This window comes from Notolepis coatsorum, assembly GCF_963971535.1.
Source record: "Notolepis coatsorum genome assembly, chromosome: 4".
Taxonomy (NCBI): Eukaryota; Metazoa; Chordata; class Actinopteri; order Aulopiformes; family Paralepididae; genus Notolepis; species Notolepis coatsorum.
Genome location: NC_140168.1, coordinates 37,216,136 through 37,226,135, shown reverse-complemented (window position 1 = coordinate 37,226,135; position 10,000 = coordinate 37,216,136). Strand labels below are relative to the sequence as shown.

Below are 10,000 nucleotides of genomic sequence, written 5' to 3'. Positions count from 1 at the left end.
ACCTGAATGGGCAAAATAGCGACTCTTAATTCCGCGACGATGGCTGTGTAGTTGGTAGTTGGTCTTAGTTGGTTGGCTGTTTGTGTATTTGTCTGGAGGGTCCTGGGGTTGTCGGTGTGCGAGTGTGGAAGGACTGGAATGAGCGTGGTATTCTGTGAATCTCCAGTCGTGCGCAATACTCCTTTTTAAAATAACTAAAATCCACACAATCACATTTCTTCATGGTATTGAAAATTTGGTTGACCGATGCTATTGCCAACGACTGGACATCCACTGTCCACTGTGGCGGCATCATCCATATCGAAGGTGTGCGTGGTCCCACAGCTACTAACTGGCTATCGACAACTATGGCTCATCATCCAATGCTGTTACTGGTTTTGCACACCAGTAGTCAGTAGTAGCCTACCACTGCATGACTGGGATCTCCTCAAGTGGACTTCCTCAAAATGGCTGCCTTTTTGTCTTAAGTTTTATTAAAAAAAAATTGTTACCAAAAAACGCGTAGAGCCGTGGGAACGGAACTGACAAGAGGGAACATGGGTTGTATATGAAACCTCAACGGTAGTGAGAGGAGAAGACACAGGGAACAGGACGTAGCGGTATCATGGATATACTGTAATTATAGTCTAAAAGCAAAAAGTACAACCTAGAGCGAGGTGAACAAAGACAGATTCCAGAGGTGTCTACTTGAAAGTAATTGGAACGGCTGTCCTGAGGCCTTGGCCGGTGAGTCTGTTGGTGCCGGTGTCGCTCTCAACCTTACAAGCAGCCTCGACGATCCAGCCACTCCCACGCAGCTAAAGCACAATCCATTAGCACACAAAGCCAGCGATAGTGGCAGCGACAGGCTGAGTTTTCCGCCAGTCTTCTACTGCCGAGCTGTCTTAAACAATTTGACCTATTGAGAACACAATGACTAGTCTTCTATGACGAATTCATGTCCATTTCTGAGATGACCATCTAGCCAGCCAGCAGTCAGCAGACCTATAGGCCTATACAGCTGCCAAACCAACAGTAGCATTGCCGTCAGCTAGAATATTTGTCATTTTCACAGAATTGTCACTGACTCCTTTTACAGCTGTCAATCTAACGCACTGAGCTGCACGTAGATGCATACCTCAGAGGCAGATATCGACCGCTCCGTCAGCCTGCCTCTCTCTCTAAACCCCTTTTCCGCGGCTGGCACCGTTGCAGCGCCTTGGCTACTTCCCATTCCCGTCGCTCCCTGCCCCCTGTACCGGCCCCCTTCCTTTGTTTTTGTTTTGTTTCTATTCTGTTCATTTTTTGCTGTCCCTTCCTTTCCCTTCCAGAAAGTGATGCACACTCGCAAAAGACATTCTGAGCTGTACCATGAGCTCAACCACTCGTCCAAGTTCCACACCATAGACAGGTATAGCAGGGACCCGGCCATGTCCACTTTCAAGGTAAGACCCTCGCCCTGAGTACAGCGCAGGCGGGAACCCCCTGCACCTATGCCCCCCCCCCCCATCCCCCACACCCTACGTAACCACATCCTTAACCCCTGAACCCCTGTGCCCTTACTTCACACTCAAGTTTACCCCTAACACTAAAGCATCAATGAAAAGCACTGAGCTTGGCACAGAAAAGAATCACGTAGTATGCTTAAGTTCACGGAATGCAGTCATCACTTGCAAAATAGTCATTTAATGCTAAATAGTAACACTATATTTGAATGCAGTATTTATATAACACTTTTTTATTTTTATTTTTTGAATTGATGGTCTTAAGTCATTATAGGGAATCATGATTGTATTATAATCACATTGTAAGCGCTTTATGGTCGCATTCGAAAATAATATAATATAATTCATTATAATGCCTTTTGAATCTGGCATGACGATGTCATGATGCTGTTATGGGTTATATATTTATCACTGGAGCTTATATATTCCCTTTGTTCACAATACATTATAAGCCATTATATTTACTATTGTCAGTAAATGTCATAATGTTTAATATATTATGAAGCTTGCATGATAGTATCATGAGGTTGTTTAAGAACTATAATGTTTCACTACAGTCTATATATTTTTTGTTTATAACTGGTCATATATGGCATACCAATATTATGAGCTCAGGATTTCTTATTAGTATACCATAATGATTTATAAGTCATTCATGAATTTATCATCAAATTACATCTAAAGTAAAGTGGTGTGCACCATAATGATTTATAAGTAATTAAAGAGTGTATCATGACATCTAAAGTCAAGTAAAGTGATGTACTGTATACTATTGCTTCATAAATAATAGAGAAACGTGCCCTAACATCTAATGTAAAATGACATGTACCATAATGCTTTAGTAATTAATTAACTCAAACAAGTAGACATAGACAAATACGAGGTAATTGTAAACTATATTAGTTCCAAAGTGATCATTACACAAATAAATAAATAAATAAATGGTAGCTAGGTATGGGAATCGATAAGCATATCATGAGTCGGATTTACTTTATCTTGTGCTTCCCAGTATCTATAAATTGAAGGATTTGACAAGGCCTAGGCTATGGAGTGACAGGGAACTGTATATGATGGCTAGTAGCTATAAGCTAGCAATTGGCATCAATTAGCTTGTTATGTTGAAATGATGTACAAAACATAGCGGGTTATCAACATTTAACCCCCATTGGGTAGGGGGGGGGCTTTAAAATAATTGATAAATTATTATAAATTGGGTATGACTGGAAAACTAAAACTCTTTTGGATCTGATGAGCCCAACTGTATTCATGCGTGATGATGTTAGTCCCCATAGTAGCCATTTCATTGTAGTGAGATTATCTTTTTTAAACATGACCTCACTGTATACAATTACCTAATGTGACCTCTAGGATAAACACAGCCTCATGAAACAACCACAAACTAGAGGCCTGGACCATTCAGATATTATATGGCATACCTAGGTATATTACAAATCACAGCATTAATTTGTCTAAGGTGTCTTAGTTAATGGGATATATTTTGGAGCGACTTTTGACCATGTTTAGCAATTCTTGTGTGGTCAGAAATGCATAAGTATCAACCCAAAGAAGTTAAACATGGCATTGGCTATCATCAGGCATATATATAAAGTCCCAAGCCTCTATACATTCAGAAACTTGATCATTTGAATAGGTGAGATTAAAAACATTGTATATTCATGTACATTTGTATTTGACATACAGTGTTGAGCTGCATCTGAAATTATTCCCTAAGGTCCCAGCTTTCCAATGGTGTACGACACGTGTATATGTGGCACCTACTGCTGACTTTGACCTTGATCATGGAACCAAAGAGAGAGAAAAAAAATATATATCAATGTCACGCTTTACTACATTGAGCGCTCAAAATACTATTGCGTGTGCGAGATACAATTTGTTCTCACATTTTGATGAATTTGTGTGCATGAGATACAATTTGTTCCCACGTTTTGATGAATTTGTGCACACAAGACACACTTCGTTCCCACGTTTTGGTTAATTTATTTTGTGCACATGCGATCAGTGTACTATACAGAGAGCCAGTACAACAGACCAGCCTTTCTCCCCAAAACAAGTGCAGTGACCTGCTTCAGAGCATCAATCATGAGCTGCCATGTGCACCCATAGAACTAACCTATAAAAGCAACCTGACATACAATACATTCTTCACCGAAATTAACCCAGTTGAACACAGTCTGCCCACCATGCATACTGAGGCACACATGCAGTTTGCCGAAAAGCCTCAGTCCATTTTCGGACAAAATGCCAGACAATCACAGCTTATACTGTACCAACATTATTCATGTTATTAACACAACTGGGCCGGTCATATTAAAGTATGAAGAGGGGAAAAAGGACACCCTCCATCCTTGAATTTTCCTAAAAATGTGTTATTTAGACATCTGCCATGTTATAATTTTGAAAAAAACATGCAGAACGAAAGTTAGTCCAGCCCTTAACCAATGTGTTTTCTTGTCACAAAGCCACCTCTGCTCCGCCATCTCCTCATTCACTGAGAGCTGATAGGAGGACCAATGCGCTGTTAGTGTCAAATCAACTGAGCCAGTGTTTCTTGATTGCCCACTCAGTGGCTTTGGTCCCTTGAACAAGAAAATAAGTTTTTGCGTGTGTGCTAGGCCAGCTGTTCTAGTGTTAAGGCATATTCTTCTTGTTGTACTGTACTTGTGCCAAGGTTATAAGGCATAATTTAAGGCACATTATTCATTTCAAATGTAAAACAGCTTGCACATAGCTCACAGCTCTGAATTTACACACAGTAGGTATACTTGAATTAATTACTGTACCGTAGTTGCGTGTTGATAGCCTACCTACTGTATGTGTAGTATCATGGTGAAGAAATTGATGCCAAGTTAAACTTGATTTTATAGTTTAGTCCTTAATTGTCAGTGTACAGTTGGTGCACTTGGCAGCTGTAAGAATATGTGATGTGCAAAACATGCCGTGCATAATTAGACCTGTGATTTTAAAGAACGTGCCATGATGTAACCCCATGAAGCCAATTAACTGTTAATAAGGCCCTACTATAGCTAACACATGGTGATTGGGTGATTGCTATCCTAATCTAATAAACTAACCAATACTAACTAACCAAAACTAATCAATTTGCAATGATGGTGACTGAATTTGATACAGTACATTTGTCATTGATCACTATTGTTTTGTCTTTGCGAGGTAATGTCAATAATAGAACCATAGTAATGTGGTACCATATTTAGTTCTCTTTGCAGGAGGACTTAATAAATTAGATAAGTGACATTTGGAACACAGATCACATCCGGGCTCTCTAAAAACACCAATGTTCACAATGTCCTTGTTAATTGCCTTTTATTAATAGTAATCCCTTGCAAAGTTGTCAACATGTGTCTTGATAACTCATCCCCAAGCTAAAGTAAAGCTTAGAGTTTATCCATAGCTATCTACAACCAAGGACACATGCCTTAACACTTTGAGCGCCACGCCTGGTTTTCCGTTTTACCGGCTGAATGCCACCATCGGCGCCAATGTTAACGTTAATATCGCCTAATCTATGTTTTAAATTATGGCTATGTGTCTAATCTGCCCATCGCATTATCAAAGACTATTTTCCAGTCAGTGCTGTCAAGGCAGATTGTTTTTTTATCGCGTCGTTTCCGTTTCAGAGCAGTTAGAAAAGCCCCCGTTTTGATATAAAAAACAGCTCATTCTGGAGCATTCTATGAAAATCGTCTTTTAGTGGAATATTCCACAACGTTGATATTCGTCTGCCTTTTTATGAATCGTTTTCAAATAAACGCTAGATGATCAATATTATACGTGTGCACGCAAGCACATTACGGCCGCGCACGGATAATCGCTCTGTTGATTTCCTCACAGACTTTTACAGTGAAACCGAAAGAGGACATTTCACAAAACAGCTTATAACTTCATCAAACTTACTCTGATTATCCTAACACTGATAACATAGAGTCCTTACCTGACATCAGATGGTATCCAACTGGTATATTCCAATTCCTGATCACCATTCGAAAAAATCGATACGTGTATGGATCCAACGCGATACTGTAGATCTCCATGATCAGCGGGGATCTGAGGTTCCAGAATGAACTGTGGTAACCCCGGCTGGATCAGTGAACTGGAAAATGTGGAGTACCGGATTTTTTTCCCCATTCATTTTCATTTAGTCCATTCCAAAATCACTTATGTCATCTGGGAGACGACAGGGGGCGCTTTTTTCCACAGTGATCGCCGGCGCCGCTCGGCTATACTCGGGTAGGCTCAGGTGATGCAATAATTTTTCAGATCGCTAAAAAAAAAAAAAAATTATTGAATTTGTGCGAAGGAATGAACCAAATTGTGTCTTGTGCACACACAATAGTATTTTGAGGTGTAGTAAAACGTGACCTCGACATTGTTTCTCTCTCTATGGCTTTCATAATGTAGTTTGAATAAGTTTAGCAAAAAAAGGTATTTTGCTCACAGTCCTAGTATCTTTCCCACTCTATAAAGATAGATGTTCACAAATAACAATAATAATAACTTGCAAATTCTCATTGAAAACTAGTCTCCATTCCCCTGTCAAAACTCATGGGAGATGAGCATTTAGAGGCTGTTTTGAATCAAATAAATCAAATAACATGTGTTTGTGTAACGTTAGCTTGTCAGGGCCATTCATTAAGTTGTTTTTGTCCTGATAAGTCATTAGCTGAAAATTGTAAGAAAAGAAGAGAAAACATTATTTTGTATCATTATGTCTTCATTGCCGTTCTAGTTTCTGTTTTTGTTGATATTAATATCTTGTCCATGGAGAAAATAACAACATACAAGACATATGTTCTATTTAATTAGAAGTATATATCTATTTCAGCTTTCTTAAATCACTTGTTTACATGCTCTAACTGGCCTTGAATTAATTGTATTAATTTTGCAGATTGGTGCCTTATTAAGTACCTGTCAAAAACAATTGGTCACAAGAGCTGTCTCTCGATGTTTAATCAATCATGGCCTGTAAAATTTAAGCACCCTGCCCGTTACTCGCCAAATTATGTTGCCATAATGCAGTGATAACTTCATTGTGTGTGTGTGTGTGTGTGTATTTGTGTATGTATTCTTAACCTGTGCATCTCTGCGTTTCATATAATTGATACATCTTTCTGTGTGTGTCTGTTTGTGTGTGTGTGTGTGTGTGTGTGTGTGTGTGTGTGTGTGTGTGTGTGTGTGTGTGTGTGTGTGTGTGTGTGTGTGTGTGTGTGTGTGTGTGTGTGTGTGCGTGCGTGCGTGCGTGCATGTGTGTGTGTGTGTGTGTGTGTGAGTGCACGTACATGCATAAGCACCTGCGACTATGACACACAGGAGCGTCTTTGAATCATTAATGCACCATTAGCGGTGGATGAAAGTGGCCCTGCCTGAGCTGCTATGCGCTGACCTTCAGAGAGCCCCATTTCATTAAGATTTAAACACACATACAGGCGTGTACATGGACATGCGCTCTCTGTCTCTCGCACACACACACACACACACACACACACACACAGACACACACACCTCACATCTGTGGGGCTGCAGTGTACGGGTGCATGATGTGTTAGTCAGTCTTGATAGGTGGACCGTCCCCTGGTATTCTGGTTCACATCTAATTTACACTGCCAGGCTGACACCACACACACAAGGACGCACACACACACACTCATACACACACACACACAAACACATACACACACACACACACACACACACGTGCCAAATATCCCCTGTGCCAGAGCCGCCGTCCTCTCTTTCACACCCCATTTGCTCAACGTCTTCATCAAGATGTGCAGGAACATTGCCTGGCTCCCTCATTCCTGCCAGACACATATTTCATGGAATAGGGAGGAAATCGTGGGGCTGCTCCGGAGGCCTGAACCATCCGTTACGGCAGTCACTCTCATCTGGTGTACCGCGTCACCGCGCGCTGACACGCCTTCCAGTGAGCCACCCACTCTCAACGGGTGTACCCATGTGTCACTGCACGCCTTCGCGCGAGCCCAGGTGGGCATCGATTATACTTTTATTTTGTGTGTGCGCGCACCACGAAGGTCAAAATGAAGGTGCAACACTAATAATAGGCAGACTTAATTACAATTTCACCAAAGCAACACCATGCGCCATATCCAGGGTTTATGAATCACGCCCCAGATAACGATGTCCGGCGTTTGCCCGGAATGTACTGAGATGGCGCTGCCCCGTAGCCTACAATCACCTGTGTGAGGCTTGTATTTGACATTCCCTGGTATTTATTCCTCACCGAGAAGGCATGCGTGAAAAGGATAGGAGCCGCGATGTCGTTTTAAGGTAATGACGGCGCAGGAAAAGAACACGCGTGCGCACACACACAAATTGCGGCTGTGGAGGGACAAAAAATAGGAAGACATCACACACATGTGCACACGGAGGGCAGGAGAGATGTGGCTTACTCGCACACGCATCCATGATGATAAAAGTAAGTAGACACTGCACTTAGAAGTGAATAATTACACTGATAATGCTATTAGTGTCAGGCCTCGCGTGCGCACACACACAAATTGCGGCTGTGGAGGGACAAAAAATAGGAAGACATCACACACATGTGCACACGGAGGGCAGGAGAGATGTGGCTTACTCGCACACGCATCCATGATGATAAAAGTAAGTAGACACTGCACTTAGAAGTGAATAATTACACTGATAATGCTATTAGTGTCAGGCCTTTGACAGGCCCCCCCCGCTCGAGTTCAGCTCTAGCACTGTCAACATCTTCCAGCCCTGAGACAGAGACGCTGACTGTGCACAGCAATTATGGAGATGAGGTTCGCCCGCGCGCATATGCGAGTCGTGCACGTGCGTGTGTGCGTGCGTGTGTGTGTGCGCGTGCGTGTCGGTGAATAGCTGCACTGTATGTCCATGTCTTCCAGTTGAAGTGTCCTTGTGTGTTTATCTCCATCTTTGTTTGAGATGTCACTGCGCTTTACCGTACGGTACATGATGAGGCAGATCAGCTGAGTTGATACATATTATAATTATTGCTCTATAATAATGTCATGGCATAAATGTCCCGTCATAACTTTTAATAACCTCCGTGCCATGTGACAGCTAGCGAGTGGATTTTCATTTTATTTTTTCCACATGAATAATAGGATTTAATGGAAAAGATAATTACCTTACCGTATCATGGGCAGAATGTCAACATTCTGGAGAGGTTGATACCGTCTTTGACTGTATCTATGTCGACCATGCAGCTACCTCAGTGACGGAACACAATTATAGCCCGTCGCCTTCTTTTAAGGGCCCTGTTCTCCTCAAAGTGCTTAAACATCCTCTAAACGTAGATGGCCCCTTGCCCCCTGACCTTTAACCCCCCTCTAACTAACCACAGAGGATGATGTTCACCCCCGCAGGTCCCCCCTCCCCCGCCACCAAGACACCACACATTGCCAGCGATATCTCGCAGAGTCTCCCTGGTTTACAAAGAGAGTCAAAGTAAGCATGCTAAACCGCACATAAACGGACTCCCATAGAGCCCCTTAAACCTCCTCTAAATTATGGGTTGATGTGCTACATGACTACTGTCATGGTTTGCCAATGTCACTGTGGTCCCGTGTTGCTGTTTGAGTTCACATCCAAAATAGCCGAATAGCCGCTGAATATTTGTGATGAAGAACGATTTAATTCCATTTCAGGTTTTTAGATTAATCATCAATGGCTTCAAACCTAATTACCTAAAGATCGTAAGTAGGAGTGTACATTCATGGATACAGACAGTAGAGATTGAGTATTTTGGGGTGATGTATCACATTCAAAAGGATTTGGATTGACATTACACCTGAGAATACATGAGCTGGGCGGCTGGGTAGCGCAGCGGTCTAAGCGTCTGCCTACCACCGCAGATACACTGGTATCGAATCAAGCTGTCAGCGGTACCTCCGGCTTGGTCGGTCGTCCATACTAACCAATTGGCAGTGTTAGAGGGAGGGAAGCAGGTGGGGTGTGTATCCTGGTCGTTGTAAACAGCGACTCCTACAGGTCGGTCGGGGCGCCTGCTCAGCGAGGGAGGGAACTGGGGGAAGTAGTGTGAGCCTCCCACGCGTTACACTCCCCCAGTGAGAGTCCTCGCTGTCAGGTGAAATTAAGTGGCTGGCTGACTCCACATGTATCGGAGGGGACATGTGATAGTATCTATCAACCCTCCCTAGACCGGCAAGTGGGGGGCAAATGCGTGCAATGACCAGGAAGGGAAGGGGGGAATTGGCATAACAACTTAATTAGGATGGGAGAAAAAAAATACAGAAAAAGGAGGAGAAAAAGTTGATAAAAAAAAATAATACATGAGCTGTAAAAAAGAGAAAAAAAAGGTTCTTTATCTCAGGGGGGTTATTGACCATATTCAAACGGTGGCCATTTTGCTTTTATGACATGCTCAGGTTGGGATTCCTTTAAAGGAATCCCAACCTGATTATGACATGAGAGTGAAAATGGCCGCCGTGTGAATGCGGTCAAACGGTGTATAG

General features: G+C 42.4%; 1 protein-coding gene across 1 annotated transcript in view; it reads left to right on the top strand.

Annotated features, from left to right (window-relative positions):
- The window catches only part of adgrb2 (adhesion G protein-coupled receptor B2), a gene marked incomplete at both ends in the record, with an annotated part of 134,005 nt that overhangs the window by 115,273 nt on the left and 8,732 nt on the right, over nt 1-10,000 (top strand). The window contains 1 exon segment of the mRNA XM_084311913.1: nt 1,311-1,424. Within this exon segment, the coding sequence (XP_084168039.1) occupies nt 1,311-1,424 (114 nt within the window).